The 17,356-nt window shown below is 43.8% G+C and overlaps 2 protein-coding genes across 3 annotated transcripts; one reads left to right on the top strand and one right to left on the bottom strand.

Annotated features, from left to right (window-relative positions):
- Window positions 1-2,788: 2,788 nt before the first annotated feature.
- Window positions 2,789-3,924, bottom strand: LOC120455603 (ADP-ribosylation factor-like protein 3). Its single transcript, XM_039641982.1, has 3 exons — window positions 3,106-3,924; window positions 2,952-3,038; window positions 2,789-2,896 (listed from the first exon to the last, which is right to left on the bottom strand). Exons 1-3 carry the CDS (start codon window positions 3,736-3,738, stop codon window positions 2,789-2,791), a joined length of 828 nt encoding a protein of 275 aa, XP_039497916.1. The 5' UTR covers window positions 3,739-3,924.
- A 3,169-nt stretch (window positions 3,925-7,093) lies between these two features.
- Window positions 7,094-13,079, top strand: LOC120457317. Of its 2 annotated transcripts, none has more exons than XM_039644819.1 (5): window positions 7,094-7,249; window positions 7,309-7,359; window positions 7,430-7,605; window positions 7,707-8,035; window positions 8,092-13,079. In XM_039644819.1, the coding sequence occupies exons 1-5, from the start codon at window positions 7,245-7,247 to the stop codon at window positions 12,964-12,966; spliced, it is 5,436 nt and encodes a 1,811-aa protein (XP_039500753.1). In that variant the 5' UTR covers window positions 7,094-7,244; the 3' UTR covers window positions 12,967-13,079. The 2 variants fall into 2 exon arrangements, with proteins under 2 accessions (XP_039500753.1, XP_039500755.1); XM_039644821.2 differs by having other exon boundaries at window positions 7,132-7,249; window positions 7,298-7,359.
- Window positions 13,080-17,356: the final 4,277 nt, after the last annotated feature.

Below are 17,356 nucleotides of genomic sequence, written 5' to 3'. Positions count from 1 at the left end.
TGATTTACTTCTCAGTGCCAAACGCGAAACGCCAATCGAATGAGCAACCATTCGTGGAGTGCTGACAGATATCGAGTTGATGAACAAGTTTGGGGCAAGTCCTGCAGATTAATTTGCTCTTTGGGCAAGAGTGTATCGCCCATCACTCCCTTAAGGGGTAACTCGCTTTCCTTCTGTTTTTTTTTCTTTTTTTTTTTTGTGCGTCGGTGTCCCATTTTTGTTGTTTGACAACTCGTTGGTTGGCCGTCATACGAGCGCATAATCGTAAAAAGTCTGAAAAATTGTCCATAAATGGCGATTAAATCTTTAGTTTCCGCCTTGGCGCACGCGGTAGTCACCCTGAAAAATGCACATACAACCCTTGATGAGGGTTGTCCTCGTATATTCGGTTATTCTCCTATTCGGTTATACGGATATTTGGGTATTTGGATATTTCGTTACGCGCTTTCGTTGACTGTTGACAGACGTGTGACAGGCGCGATCGTGCAACTTGATAATTTAATAACTCGCCCGGCGAAACGGATTAGAAATGCCCCTTGCGAGGACAATGACCGGAAGGATTGGTGGTGAACAGTGCTGGGAAAAAGGGGGCAAGGTATATTTTAGATGGGATTAAAGGAGGTACTCGAAAATGGCCATAGGTACTAGGTACATAGTAGGTGTCTAAGGTTAGAAAGTTATAGAGAGTAAATTGAGCTCAATTGCATTTACAAGTACTTCTGGTCGAGAATAAATTGTTAATAATCCTAGTTTGTACACTTGGTAATACCATGAAGCTTAAATCTATTTTTACCGAAGAACACATTATAATGCAGCAACTGTAGTTTAGTGGTGCTACAGATGCATTTCTAGCTATGGGATATCACCAGTCCTGTTTTGCGTGGGGGTTGCAAATTTGCAGATACGAGGATGCCCCTGCCTTAGAAACTAACCATCCGGGATAACGGTGAGACATCGATGGGCTCTCCTTTTTGAGTTGTACGGTCCTGTTTTTGGTGCTGTTGTTATTGTTGTTGTTGGTGTCACCGCAGCGTATCCTTCGTATATATGTGAGTGTGTGCGGCGTGTGTGTGATTGATGACAACTCGAATAAGCGATGATTGATGCTTATTTTACACTTTTCGCTACAACACACGGCGACACATGTTTGTTTGGGTGTTTGGGTGCGGTAAGGTGGTATTGGTGTCCTTGTCGATGTGCGTTTCCATTGGTGTGTGTGCGTGTGTTCCTGGCAGCTCGGACTAACTGCAGCGGCGGCTGGTGCAACAGCAGAGGTCACAAAAATAGGTAAGGTCATTATTTAAACACAAACGTTAGTTTACAAGTGGATAATAATGTAAACAATTATATTAAATTAAATTATGTTAGGGACATGAATGGCATTTTACCTGAATTATAGATTTGGCTCAATAATAATTATTACAATTATTATCCGTATAGAGTTTCGAGTAATTGGCTGTGTAATTTTTACATTAAAAACTCCTGATCAAATCGTTCTAACCCAGTCTGTGCGCCATGGGATTATTACGAGCACACGTTCCGGCGTCTCCAGACGCCGCCGAGTCGCAATCATCAATGTCACCATCTCTCCGTGCCACCAACCCGAATCCGGAGTTCTGAATCCTGAATCCTGCACCCACCTCATCATCCCTGCCCTTCGAAAACTGCGAGGTGGGTGCGAATCGATGTCAGTGTATTAGTAATTGTTTGATTTCACCCGCCTCCGGGAGTCACCGACCATGTGTGTGTGTGTGTGTGCTCCTTCTTGTGGTTTGCTTATTGCTGTTCGGTAATACATCATCGACTGGCTGACACCCAGCCCACCAACCACCGCCCACTCCTCAGCGATACCCACGTTCATATCCCATCAGGATGTCTGGCCAGAATCTGGTCGAAAGCGATGCCTTTTTGCATACTTACATTCATACAGTTGCGGTCTAGATAATAGCACAAATAATTTGAGGAGATTTATGTTACTTGTGCTATGTTACAAGCTAGCAAAAGGCCTGCGAAACTACAAATTATGCACAAATCTTAAGCTGTTAAAATGCAATTTCAATACACTTGCAAAGCATGTGTATATATTTCTGATCAGCAATATTTTCAAATATAAAGATCATTGTTTTTAAGTCTTATTTAAAGTAGAATTCATATTTAGTGCTACTCTATTGACCGCTAATGTAGCAACTGTGGGAGCTTTTAAGAAATGTAATTTAAAACGCCACACAATGTCGAATTCGAAATCCTAGCCACTTGGGCCATCTTGTAATTGTTAATTAGAGCTGACAACGAACAGTCGACCGGAGGGTTCGTCATAAATTGTGCGAAATGCATAATTCGCTTGCCAGGCCAATTGATTAACTCTTGTTCGATTCAAATTGACAGACAAAACAGTGGAAATGTCAAACTTGCCTTCACAACACATTTCTGTAGTTGTTCTGTGTTATTCGCTTGAATTGATGTTCCACTTGCACTTACTTGTTGTTCAATGACATTGAGATATTTGGCTGATATCAGTCAATGCATTGGCAAGTTTTGTATTTCACAGCTTAACTTTGATCAATGATGACATGCAAAAGTGTACAATTACGTTGGAAACTTCTTTACGTTTACGTTTTGAACAAAAATAAAATGACAGTTAATTGTTTGAGTAAAACGTGTTCACATTTAATTAGACCTACAATTTTTAAACTAAACTTATGGCAAAAATAGCCACTGGTAGAAAAACTTTAATGATTTAATTTCATTTTTTGTTTGGCACTTTAAATGCGCACTTGATCACTTTTTTCTAAAACTTGTTCGTTTCTTCTCGTTGCGAATTTACAAAGAAAATTTTGGGTGGTGCTGTACTGGGTCTTTTTTTCGTTCCACCAAACCCTTGGATAGCAGGCAATATCTGTGGGAATTTCAGTTATAATTAATAAATATTTAATAATTTAAAATTGACTCACCTTTCGTGTCTGTCGCCGAAAACGATGTCTATGAACTTGAGCTAGTTTTCCGGTGGATAAAAGCGATCGCTTTCGGCGCTGCCACGCCTAGAAATAAAAAAAAATTTAGATTTATTATACCATTAAATGGTTTCCTATTTGTATGGTAACTCACCTGCATATTTACATCGTATCGAATCCTCTGATCCAATTGCGATTTCCTGGCCAACAATTGCTGGCACAGCCATCGGATTCCCCGCTGCAGGTCTTCCGCCTCGTCCATGTGACAGATGAGCAGTGGACATCCGCAGGATTTGGAAAGCTCTTCCAAACCGAACGCATATTCCACGTCGTACAGCTGGACGCCAACCCGATGACGTGAAGCCACCAGTAGCACTGGCTTACCAGCCAGCTGAGTGCCCAGTAGGCAATCGGTTAGCAGTGCGAATGTGCCCTCCATTTCAATTGGATCCGCAGCCAGATCGAAGCAATATATTAGGGCATGCGAGGTGGCATAATAGTGCTTCCACAGGCGCTGCATCTCCGCATTGCCACCGACTTCGGTGAGCTGGAGCTGTGCTGGTGGCTCCACTGCTGACATCTGATAGCAACGCACTCCATTTGTGGCCTCGTGGTCATCCAGGGCACGTGGCACTCGGCTCAAGCGGTGTCCCAGCTCCGTTTTGCCACTGCCCGAGGGTCCAAGGATCAGCACCTGGAAGTCCTCAATCGGAGGCAAACTATTTCGACAACAACTGATGGCTTGGTAACAACAGCAGTCGCGCAGCTTGGCGCACAGTAAACCCATCTAGCACGTGGCCATTTTTGTGAATATTTCTTTCAAAATTTGCTTGCTTTTCACTGCAACTCTTTTTGTGATTCGATGGAAATACTTGTTTATTTACCTGCCACCGGTGGACAGCTGACTGCGACAGGTAGTCGTCACGGGCAACGCCAGAAAGTCCAATGTTTTGGCCAGTATTCCTAGGCCAGTTGCCAAGTCAACCAATTCGACGAGGGATGGCATTTCCACGTAAGTGGCTCCCAGTTCACTTTTTATTCGGGGGGTAGGGTAGTCCAAATTTGGGCCATTGCCTGTGAAATACCTATAATGGATATTTAAAATATATATTAGTAAAGTTCTGAAATAAATTAGATGGCAGCTTACCTATAAAAACAGCAATTAATAAAACCTGAATGCCAAACAATTCTTTTATTAGAAAACTTTCTATTTCGTACTTATGTGCTTACAATGTATGTATTTTAAATGTATTTTAAAAGCGATTTTTATTTAGAAATGTTATTAGCATTTGCTAAACTTCTGTAAAAGTAAAAATGTTACTTTTAAAGTCAGCAACTACTGTAAAAGTAAAAATGTTACTTTTAAATTCAGCAAGTTCTGTAAAACTAAAAATGTTACTTTTAAAGTCCGCTTGAGCGTTATTTTCTAGATTATGTATGTATTTTTTTGAAGTTCGAATGAAAAGCTATATGCCCATTGTCGCCGCTAGCTGGCGCCACTTGTCCCAAAAGTAATATTGGGATTTTTCTCTCTGCTTCGGGACTTTTGCATTTCCCATTTTGCCAATTTTCCCAATAAAGGGGAGTTTATACATTTCCCCATTAAAAAATTACCTCTTTTGTGCCACCCCCAGACTTGCCGCTGATTTTAAACACCAACTGTTTGTTTGTACAAACAAAACTTGGCTAGTTATTGATTCGATTGCATTTCCTGATTACCAACGAGCTGAACAAGTGGCCTTTTGCTTTGATAATGGCCAAACAGCCATTGCCCGATGTTTGTGAATGTATAATCTCTGCACACACATAATGTATCTTTGATGAAGCTGCGGTGTTTGTGGCTTTGTGGCTTTCAATGGGCCATAAACCAGAAAGGAGTCCTTGATAAACTCGCGCTAATCGCTCTCCATGTGGCCGCATGTGTAGCCATGTTTGCCCCACCCAAGTCCAAAGTCCACAGTCCTTTGTGCCATTCCAATGCATTATGATGTGAATGGAGTCTGGGCGCATGGTCCATGGCCCATTCGCCTTCATCTTTTTGGCCAACAAATTGGAAAGTAAGCAAGCTAAACGTTCACCGAACTTTGGGGGGAAGAAAAGTCGTCTGTAGCCTTAAGGCAGTCGCCAGCAATCCTTTTGTCCAGGTCCTGATCCTGTTCCATGACACAAGGAGTGGAAAATAGAGGCACCGCGTACGTTAGATGTTTTAATTTCTCTATTGCTATTTAGAGAAAAGTATTTGGATTTCCTTTTTTAACTAAGCTCAAGCTTGTAATAATTAAAAATTGTTTCCCAAAACCATTGTATTCTATTTGGAATAATAATAGTAATATTTTGTAAATGTTTTTATTTTAGTGAATAATTTGTTCTGAACTTTCTGAAAATGTGCTTTCCAAATTTGATTTCAACTGTGAGTGTTATACAAATATTTGTTTTGCTAATTGGATATTTGCTTATATGGACTTTCCTGGATTAAACCGTGCTCCATATTTATTTGAGTGCACTCGTGCCTCATCTAAATATCCAGTTTCAGGGCTTATGGCCAAGCCGACGATGACTGACATTAGTTTTGCATGCCTTCACCATCGTCTGCGACCATTTTAATATGCGCATTAATGCGGCTCAAAGCGGTGCGAAAAGTGACAACCCGGTAGCTTCGTTCTGCGTTTTGTTAGGTGAGTGGGCGGATGGATGGCCAGGTGGCAGGATGCGGGGCGGCAGGACACGGGTGCATATGCAAATACGCGGCTGCTGGAGCGGCAGTTGATTGCTTGCTGCACGGCACCCTCACAAATTACAGTCGAATAGCGAGTGGCAATCCACAGATTGCTCAGAATGCTCAGCGATTCGCAGTTCAATGCAGCTTTATTAAGGATAATGTTCGCATAAATTTCGATACCACTATTACTGCATTCTATTACTGGTGTAGCCGCAGTACTTTTAGCCGTGATTTCCAGTGATTGGCATTCACAAATCCGTTTCACGCGGTTCGCAGCGCGGACTATCGCTTGAACAGCCCTCGCATGTGTGGCTTTTGCCAAGCTTAAGTCAAATATTTGCACGTGGCTGACGCCGTAGGACCTGCTCCACCTCTTCAGCGCCACTCCACGCCATTACAACCCCCAGCTAAATGAAGCGGCTCGTCGTAATCGCTCCTCGACGCACGCTAGCCACGCTAGCTCACACTCAACTGGTACCGCAGAACCAGGAATATAACCAGGAACAGCACCAGGAACACAACCAGAACCACGACCAGTATCTGGCTTCATTCGATTATTCCTGCGCCGCAGCGTCATTCCGTTCGTTTTCCGGTGGTTGCCTTGGCTCTGGGTACTTGTGTCCTTGTGTCCTTCGTCTATCGTTCTTATCCCAATCCGCTTTGACTACTCCTATGCCACATGGCGACGTCATATTTCTTTGTGCTTGTGTGGACGAGCGTTTTTCTCTTCTATTCTCGTTTTGTTTTTTTTTGTTTTTGTTACGGCTCTCGCAGATTTCGCAGCTTTTCCGACTTTCCCGGCCAGTCGCACTTGTCGAGTCGTTCACCGTGGCAAAAGTTTAGCCAGCGGAGCAGCAGCTTGCCTCGGATTTCATTTCCGGCATGTTGCGGTTACGTTAAGTAACGGAGATTGCATCGCTAATGATGCAATTGTGTTTGGCGGAAATGAAAGCGGTTTCGTGTGACGACTTGACGCGCTTAGCCAGCTCGAACACCTCATCGCCGTCGCCGTCGTCGTCATCATCATCTTTTGTCCAGTCCTCCCATAGATGCTAGCCTCTATGAAAAGCCAATGAAGTCGAAGGATAACCGAATGAAAAACTATGTGCCCGCTAATTGCTAATTGCATCTGCTTTGCTTTCGCCTTCCTGTTGGCTTATTCAAATCGAAAAGAGAGGCGAAGACCAATAAAAAATAAAACCAAAAAATGAAATCAAGCCGCTCTCGGCGCTTCTCGAACAACCTGCCTTAATAAGCACTCCATAATTGTTTAATTGGATAAGAAATAGAGTCACGGATGCTTGACACACTTTGCCAGTCTGTCTGCGCAACATAAAAAGGAAAAAAAAAAAAATCGAAAATGAAAATTGAGAGTGGGAATGGGAATGGAAATGGGCTGTCATCGATGCCAACGAATCGGAGCAGCCACTGACCTACTGGCCTATTGATTTTCCTACAATTTTCTACGACCTGAAGCAGACGACACACCTCTCGAACACATTCCCTCAGAGATTCGGAACCAGATATTCTCATCCAGGCTGAATGCTGAGCCAATTTCACAACTAGCGGGGAGCATGAGGTGAGTTGGCAACGCATTTCTCAATGGGAATACAACATTTTACCCAAGGATTTTTACAGTAGGGAGAGGGGACAAACCGGTCCAAATGGGTCTGTGGAATGCAACAATAGGTGAGTGTATCTCTCGCATGGAGCGATTGTTGGTTTTTGAACAGAACTTTGGGTATATTTTTTATTCCAGAAGCCCGAGAAGCATCCAGATGCCACGCTGCACACCGCGGGGTGCCGATTTGGTTAGCACTCCGGAGCATCTTCGTCCTGGATTTCGTGGACGGGCACGTCGGTACAATCCAAGCGATTTCGGATTGACTGGCAATGAGGAATGGCGCCATCCACGCATGTTTAGGGACATGACCTGTAAGTATTTGGTATCCCAAGTGTGATTCGTTTCTGAAATATATTTCTCAATTAATATCAAATTGGTTTTCCTCTATTTTATTTTAATTTACTTTATTCAGATGAAACCGATGCTGCGGCCATGGAAACCTTTCGCCAAGCACAACCACGTCGTCAAGCGTATGAAACGGCTCTTAATCTGAGCAATCTGCCCGAGGAGTGCCTGGCGGATATGTCGGCGCCTGGTTTTGATCTTAGCCTGCCATCGCAGATGTCCGATTTGCGAGGAGAGTTTCTGGCCGATGTTTCGGCTCCGGATATGTGCGAAGTCTCCCAAAGCCATGTGGATGATGTGTATGGTGAGATTCTGGATCGCTTTAGGAGTATTCGTGAACGCATTAATCGTTCCAATCAACACCGCCGATCCGATGACTGCGCAATGCAACAACATGTATGTATTTAATGAATACCAATTCATTTATAGGGACTAATTGATTGAATCCACAGAAAACGCATCGCAGAATATACACCCATCGCGACCCAAGTGGCCATGTAACCAGTCACGTGGATGAGACGACCATTTCGAATACACCCTCACTGGATTGCACACCGGCTGGTGAGGGCGGTGAGCCTGGACGTCATCTTAATTTCTCCTTGCCAAACGAATCTGAAAACCTAATGGATGAGACAATGCCCTCGTATCATGATCCCACGATGCCGAATGAATGTTTGGAGGTCATGTCCTCTCAGGACATTCTGGAGAACGAGACCATGCCATCGTTTGCCAATAGTTCTGTACTCTCGCGAAGACAGCCAACAATGCCGAGCGAATGCCTCGAGGATGTGAGCCAGCCCACGTTCGAGAGGAGTAGATCACGTAGACAGAGTAGACACAGTTCCAGAAGGCAATTGTCGATGCCTTCGCAGAACCTTTGGGACATATCGGAGCCATCTTTTGGCGACACCACCAGGGATCGAACTACCAACGAGTGCCTGGAGGACATATCAATGCCCGCCTTTGAAGAGGTTTCCAATGTATCCAGAAGCAGAAGTCCCCGGCGGAGGCAGAGGTCTAGGGGTGCGCGTAATATAAGTGATACATCGGCCCCAACTTTAGTCAGCTCCGGACGAGGGCAAACCACAAATGAATGCCTGGATGACATGACCATGCCATCGTTTGGAAGATCATTAAGCGCGTCACCGAACCGAAGCCGTCGTCAAACGCAAAGATCGATGTCAAAGCCAAACATCAACGATATATCTGAACCCACATATACCAGTATCTTGAGGGAACCAATGACTAACGAATGCCTAGATGAAATTACGATGCCATCTTTTGGCCCAATATCGCAGGCTTCCAGGGGAAACATGTCTCGAGGACAAACAATGCTCAGCGAATGTCTGGAGGACATGACAATGCCATCTTTTGGTGGCCTTTCAAGAGGGAGAAGTTCCGACCGACATCAGAAATCCATGCCATCGAGGATGACAAACGAGTGCTTGGATGATATGACCATGCCATCGTTTGGTGGAGTTTCAGGATCCTCCAGAAGGCGGTTAACGCTTCCCAACGAATGCCTGAATGATGTGAGTGCGCCATCCTTTGCAAAGAGCAGTTCTCGAGGATCAAGCCGCCGGCAGAGAACCAATATCGACGATATACCGGCTCCTTCGTTTGCACACTCAACCAGATATGGAGATACAAACGAATGCCTGGAAGATGTGTCAATGCCATCGTACGGAGGTGTATCGGGAACATCGAAAATAAAACGATCAAGGCGCCAGCAGTTAACAATGCCATCGCAAAATATTGGAGATATATCTGCACCATCATTCGCAAGTTCGGGTCGTGGTCATACGACCAATGAGTGCTTGGAGGACGTATCGATGCCATCTTTTCGAGAAGTGTCTACCAAATCCAGGAGCAGAAGTTCAAAGCGCCAACAAAGATCCGCAAAATCGTCAAGTCCTTTCGATGCCCCACGTACAAGACATGGTTCGATGACCAACGAGTGTTTGGATGATGTGACCATGCCTTCAATATCTGGAGTATCTGCTGCGTCCAGAAGACAAATGACCCTGCCAAGTGAGTGCTTGGACGACGTTAGTGCCCCATCCTTTGGACGAAGCGTCTCCCGAGGTTCCAGCAGAAGGCGAGGCACACTGTCATCCCCAAATCCATGTGCTAGTTCCACCAGATGTCCACCGACAAATGAGTGCTTGGACGACATAACTATGCCTTCGTTTGGTGCTGTTTCGATTGGCCCCGAACAGAGACAGTTGACCATGCCTAGTGAGTGCTTGGAGGACATGAGTGCACCGTCCTTTGCAGGTATTTCTGGTCCATCTAGAAGACAAACTACTGGCCTACCCAGCGAGTGCCTTGACGACATGAGCATGCCGAACTTTGGCAATACTTCTGGAATATCGCGAAGAACTGAATGTGAGCCTGCATTTGGAAGAAGTAGATCGGTTGGTAGGAGTGTTCGTAGTAAACGCAACCTAAGTAAACCTCATTCCTCCAATGAATGTCTCGAGGATGTGACAATGCCATCATTTGGTAGTATTTCATATTCTACTAGGAGAAAGAGTACTAAACGAAGTCAGAAATCCATGCCACCTATTAGCGACTTATCTGCCATGAGGACTAATGAATGTCTGGAAGATGTTACTATGCCTTCTATTGGAGATGTATCGGGCAGATCCAGAGCAAGTAGTCCGCGGCAAAGAATACCAACTCCGAGAAGAGGGCAGTTCACAAGCGAGTGTTTGGATGATCAAACAATGCCATCGTTTGGAGGTATTTCACAATCTACAGGTCGAAGGACTCCCAGCCGACATACGAAGAATATCACTGGCTCAAGTCCAGAATTTAATACCAATGAATGTATTGAGAATATATCAATGCCTTCGTATGTTAACAATACGAGAGCATCCTGGGTAAATACCTTTCCGTCTATGCAAAGGTCAAGACAAGGAGCAATGACTAACGAATGCTTGGATGAGGTTGCCATGCCATCCTTTGGTACTTCAAGTCGACATACAGCTACAAATGAATATCTCGAGGACATTTCAATGCCTTCATATCGGGATAATACCGGATCGCTGAGGCATAGATGTCCAACACCAATTCAGAGCACCAGACAAGAATGTTTGGATGATATGACTATGCCATCTTTTGGTAGTACAATGCCAACTTTCGCAGAAACTACACGGTCGTCTAGAGGTAAAAGTCCTAGGCCAATGCTGAGCCTAAGGCAAAGAACGTTAACCAATGAATGCTTGGATGATATGACTATGCCATCATTTGGAAGATCCTACGGAGGACCTGTTACTAATGAATGTCTTGAGGATGTTACGATGCCTTTATTTGGTGAAACTACAGGATCTTTTAGAGGACGTAGTCATATGCCACTTGAAAGCACAAGACGAGGTGCGTCGATGATGCAAAGATCCAGACAAGGAGCGATAACTAACGAGCGGCTGGATGACATGACCATGCCTTCCTTTGGTAGTTCAGCACGTGGACACGCTACTAGTGAATGCCTTGAAGATATTTCAATGCCTTCATATGGAACGAATTCAGGAATGTCTAGACGAAGGTGCCACACGCCATCGCAAAGATCGAATCAGAATGCGACCACAGAATGCTTGGATGACATGACCATGCCATCGTTTGGTGATCCAAGTCATGGAACTGGATTTACTGAATGTCCTGAGGCCTTTAGATCGTTTCCAGGTAGGAGCCCCAACCAAATGCAAATAATTCAAGGACCGATGACCAACGAAAATTTGGATAATATTACGATGCCATCGTTTGGTACTTTTGGTCCGAGTCGAGCTTCAAATGAATGCCTTGAGGACATTTCAATGCCATCATTTGTAAGAAATACAAACTCAATGCCAGGAAGAAGCACCACGCCAAGGCAGCGGTCCCGAAACGAAATGACGACTAACGAATGTTTAGATGACATGACCATGCCATCGTATGGAGAAGTATTTGGTACACCCAGAAGGCAAATGACTTTACCAAGTGAGTGCTTAAACGACGTAAGTCAGCCGTCCTTCGTAAGAAGTACTACTGAGGGAACCAGTCGAAGGCATGGCAACTTGACGTCCCATAGTACAGCTTCGCGAGGTAGAAGCCCGAGGCCAAATAAAAAGTCGGTGACAAATGAGTGCCTGGAGGATATGACAATGCCAACGTTTGGCGACATCTCCGGGTCATCGCGACGTGGTGTCCAGAACAGCCATCGCTTGGAGGACATCAGTATGCCCTCGGGATTCTTAAATCGAACCCAGCACAGTGAATGCGTTGAGGATAAGGTGAGCGGAACGCGCGGAGAACCTAGGACCAACGAATGCCTCGAGGATGTGAGTGCACCCAGTTTTGCTCCAAGCTCTCGAATGACCTCAAGACATATGCCCGAGATGACAAACGAGTGCTTGGAGGATGTTTCTATGCCGCTAAATGAATCCTTAGCTATGAACGATTCTAAATCAATAGCGCGACGTCCTCCCGACATTTCGTATCCCTCGGAATTGTTGGCCAACGAGAGTGCTCCATCGTATCATTCACGGCAGGATAAATCGGATATGCTGGCTGATTGCCCTTCCACATCTCCGCAGAAAAACGCCAGAAGTCGAGCTTGGGATAATTGCAGTGGTGGTCGCTTGGAGGATGAGACAATGCCCACATTTGAGGACGTATCCTATCAACCGAGGCGCCATCATTTGACCATGCCCAGCGAGAATTTGGAAGATCAGACTCATCCTAACTTCTTTAACTCCACGACCTTGCCTAGTTCTACTAGAACCGAGAAGCACCATGCAACAAAGTCCCCTCGACAGGAGCAGATAAGCAGCAGCAAACAGCTCACCGAAGAGAGTGCTCCATCTATACTGAAGGATACCACGAAGGGACCATCGGAAGTGGTGAAAGAAGTGACGGTTCAGAGCTCGACCACTTCAGTGACCAGGGTTTTCCAGAATACGGCCGATACTTCGAATAACTCCGGGCATCCCATGATAGAAGACCTTTCAATGCCACAGTTTGAGTCCACCGGTGCTAGCTCTCATCAGGATACCTCCCAGCATGGCTTTCAATCCATGGATAACTATAGACCATTCGATCAATTGATTTATAGCCAGAATTCGGTGGGTAATCAAACTCAGCCCGAGACTCCTCAACCAGTGAGGTCTACGAATCGCAGTCGAAGTGCGCGGAGAACACCAAGCACCCCAAACACACCGAGCACTCCGAATAATCGAGGAGCGACTTCTCCCAATTCTAGTACCGCAACTCCAGGACAACCATGCGATATGATCAGCACAAATTACCCATACGGAAAACCTTATTGCTATAACCGAAAGCCTTGCTAGATGGGTAATAGTTTATGAATATTTTTATGTAAATTGGTTTTAATACGGCCTGGTGATATATTTTATACTTTTTATTTTGAGGGAAGGAAACAAAAAACAACTGCAAACGAAAACGTTGATATTTGATTTACATATTCCATGATTGACTAGTTAGGGCATTAATATAATTCTGATAATTCATCGAGCCACAGAGTTAAATACTGTGTTAATTATAGTTCATTAACTATAATTGTGGGTTCACAAGTTAAACATTAAGGAAAAAAGCAAAAAAAGTATTTTTGAGATAAAATTTCAAAATAATCATGCATTTCATTAATGAAATTTCATTAATAATCATGCAAGGTTTATTGCAGCAAAAAGAATCTGGTATGCGCATATAAATCTACAAAATTGTTAACAAATAGGTTCAGGAATCGAAGAGGAAGCTTTCACCGGAAGCGCGTTCATTGCTGGCTTTTGTCAGCCGTTTGGCTCATTTCCTTTGTTGCTATTGTTGGTGTGGTTGTACTTTTGCTATTTTTGTTATCGGTTCTATGCTCTATAGGGAAAGTAAGGAGTATCTCTATCTGTATCGGTATCTGTGCCTGTATCTGTATCTGTGCCTGTAGCAGACACTCAGACGAGCGTGTCGAGCGATGCGAGCTATTTAAAATCAATTTATTTTTAGCAAGTGAAGCGCCACAAGCGAAACAACCTGTCGACCCACTGTATACCCATACCCACCCATAAAAGCCCTGCACAGAGAGAAATCAACAGAAAATGTTGGAATGTTTAAAAACAATTTTAGGAAAATATTTAATAGCGAAGTGCATTGGGGTCATTTAACACATTTATTGAAACACCGGTTTTTGTTTAAACTATAATTGTCATGTGTTGCTAATATAATTAAGGTCTCTGGTATTAATATGCTATATTTCATATCTTATTTTGCGATATGTTTATGCCAGTGTACTTTGCATCGGTGCGTCCTCACCTCGTTCACTTCCCTTCAGTTCCGCTCTTGTGACTGCGACGTTGATTTCGGTTTGAAAAATCGGCTAGGTCGACGAGGTCGGTTAGGAAGGTGCCAGAGGTATGCAAAACAAGAGCTGCAGATGCTTCAGATTGGTTTTCCAATTACTCAACATTTCAATGCAAATAACGCCGGGGTGCAAAACGGGATGGCAAGTGGGGGCCGGGGGTGTATAGAACGAGTGAGTAAAGTCAGGAGAAAGATGGCGACGTATTGGTTAACGCCGCAGTGGGTAACCCGTTGAAGAATTGAATTGGCAAACGCACACACATTCATATAGCCGTCCCTATCGCCAGCCCCATCAACATTCACATTCACATCGAAATCCCCCGTTTGTGAGCGGCGGTTGAGATTGTGGCTGAGATGCGAAATGTGTGGGGGCGGTGACCCAGCTCACATCTGGGGCTAAATATATCTTTCGATTTCTTGTCAGAGATAAAATTTCAATCACGTTTACTTCACTTTCACTTGGCCGTTCCCGCCCACTGACCCACTCTCAATCACAACCAGACTCCGCCTGGATCTGGATGTGTGTGTTGGCCAGCACTCAAAAGTTGGCTAAGCCCTGCTTACACTTGCCGTCTCCGTAGGTGGGTTTTTTGTTCGAGCTAAGACAAGGGTATTCGTTGTTAATTGAAAGACATAGTTCACAGAGTTCTACTCTTTACTATTGACGATACAAAAGTTTTAAGTGTGTAAAAAATAGTTCTAATACGCCTGTTATTTCATCATTAAATTTTATTATTTGATTTGATCAGCCAAACATTTGCACTTGCATTACATTTGCCAACACTGGTATTATCCGCTGCTGGCTAACTTTTTGAACAAAGCAATCGTTTGTCAACACTGAAGTGGGCGCGAATGGTAAACTGGGTGGCGGAAGCAGAACTTGATTTTCATTTCCATTTTCCATCATCATTTTCAGAGGACGAAGGGTTGTGGCTGGAAAGCCTCACACGTAGCAGCCACTTAAAACTTGAAAATTACAATTTACAGTTTTAGCCCCCAAAGACTCGTTTACCCACGCGCAAACACACACATGCATACATATTTAGTTTATTTTTTTCTCTTATTTTTTTTGTTTTTTTTTTTTGTTTTTTGTGCAGTTACCATTCAAGTAGCAGTTAAAATGGCTTCAGCCTCAATTGTTGGCATCCCGGTTGGCGTTTCGCCGGTTGCATCCGCCCCTACCAATTCGCCAACAGGACCTGCATCCAACATCCTACGGCCAACATCCTACATATAACATTCAACATCCAGCGACCCGCTGCATTAGGAAAGTTGACGCTGTTGATGCTGTGAGCGATTTATTGTTTTTGTGTAGAAAGCGTAAAATGGAACAAATTTTCTCATAAGCCCCCTCCTTGAGGCCCACTCACACACACACACCCAGGCACACACACGCACACACAGCAGTGATGCCGGCGACCCATTTCAAAAACAGGACAAATCGAACTTAAAACAAGACGGAACGCTGTTGTCGAGTGCGCGACTATTGAATACCCAGTAATTAAATTATGCAGCGCCAGGAATTCAGATTGAGATATAAAAGCAGCAGAGCGAGGGCTGTAGTAAGGGGAAATAAAATGATTATCAATATGCCTTTAAATACTGTTCAACGATTCTAGTATACCCGTTTAAACTACAAGTAACGGGTAAAATAAAACGGCATTAAAAGGACAATAAAGACAACAGGATTTGGGTGAAAATTCGGATGTTTAATCAGATTACCCCACAACAGGTAATTAATTTTTATTCCGATTATAAAAGCAATTTATATAAAGAGCTTTTGTGTGAGGAATTTGCAAGCTTACTTGTAGTGATTTAAATATAGTAGTTATTTTCTTCAGTTCATGTCGAAAATCAGTAATATTTTATTTTACACAATAAGAGATATTATGCATTTAATCAGGTTTTTTAAATTAGTTTTTTTCAAATTGCCAGCACTTACCCGCACTCACACACACACACTTGAAGTGTTGGCCTGTGAGTGTGGTTGCATACTTTTAGGCTGCAACTGCAACTGCTGCTCCTGGTTTTTCGTTCTGCCAATTCTTTCCCGGCCCCTCGTCCTTTATTTCAACACCCTAACACACCCCTACCCCACCATGACCATTCATGGCTAGGCAGTTAATTGTAATTCTGCAAAAATGCTGTCAAAGTTATGCGAGTGCGAAAATGTCCACGGGCAATGGGCAGATGGCGGTTTTGGATTTCGAAAGTAGGGGCAGTTTGGTGCAAATGGGGGTAAAACGGCAATTGGGGTGGGTAGGGGGTCGGAAAATGGCAAACCAAGGCGTTGGGGGCGGTGGTGGACAACAGCAGTCGACCAAGCCCGCATTCGAGTGGGGATCGCTGTTTGTTTCAAAATTGCATTTTTAAATCCAGTCGGCCGGCATCGCATCGGCTTTAAGCCAGCTGCATCGATTGCCCATGGACCAGAATTCCGGAAGTGGCCTAAATCTGAACAAGCTGGCTTCGTTAATCGTTTTCGGTTTGCCAGCTCGTATTTTTAAAAATTCCATGCATTTGGGTTTTGCATTGTTATGGCCCGATGTGTGTGCAATGAAAATATAGCAATGCATACAATTTTAAAACATTGCAAACACCTTTGTAAAGCAATCGAACATATATATTTCATATATTTCTGAAAATATTTAAATGATAATATTCGAAAATATTAACAATAAGCAGATGAGCCTCATTATTGGACACCAAATAGGGACTCGCAGAACTAAAATGTAATCCCATAATAAAGTGCTCAGATTTCATCTAATTTTGTAGCCCATCGATATCTTGTTTTTGTCCTACATTTCAAACTTTTCTTGGCTATGCAATACAAACAGGCAACCACCCATCCACCCATGATTTATCCGTTGACGTTTGGGCGAATTTGGCAAATCAGTGCCGGAACTTTCGCAAATGCTAAAAGCAATATTCACGCGTTCATAATTTACAATCGCAAAGTTTCATCTGCCACTTGGTTGGCTTTCTGCATGTACATACATATATATTCGTACATCTACATATATATTTTCACATATTTTACACTCTTTTTTCGCCCCCATACAGGAAGGAAATTATTACTTACATCAAAGATTTGCATACATCGTCTTAGTGGGTTAGGCAACGGCAAATTTGTCCCTGCCAGGGAAAGCTGGAAAAGCGGGAAAGTCGATGGAAAGAATGGGATTGTGCGGCAAGTGAAGGAAGAAGTTAAGTAAAAGAATTCGAAGGGAAAACTTTTGCCTTCAATGAAATGAAATAAAATTGCATTACAACGGCACAAAAAGGGGAGGGGGTCGGGTAGGGGTAGTATCCATCCAAATGGAGAAAGTAGAGGGTTCCTTTGCGACGTGTGCGAAAAACTTTCGCCTT

The sequence above is a fragment of the Drosophila santomea genome, chromosome X, assembly GCF_016746245.2.
Source record: "Drosophila santomea strain STO CAGO 1482 chromosome X, Prin_Dsan_1.1, whole genome shotgun sequence".
In the NCBI taxonomy this organism is placed as follows: domain Eukaryota; kingdom Metazoa; phylum Arthropoda; class Insecta; order Diptera; family Drosophilidae; genus Drosophila; species Drosophila santomea.
This window is presented reverse-complemented; position numbering and strand designations above follow the sequence as displayed.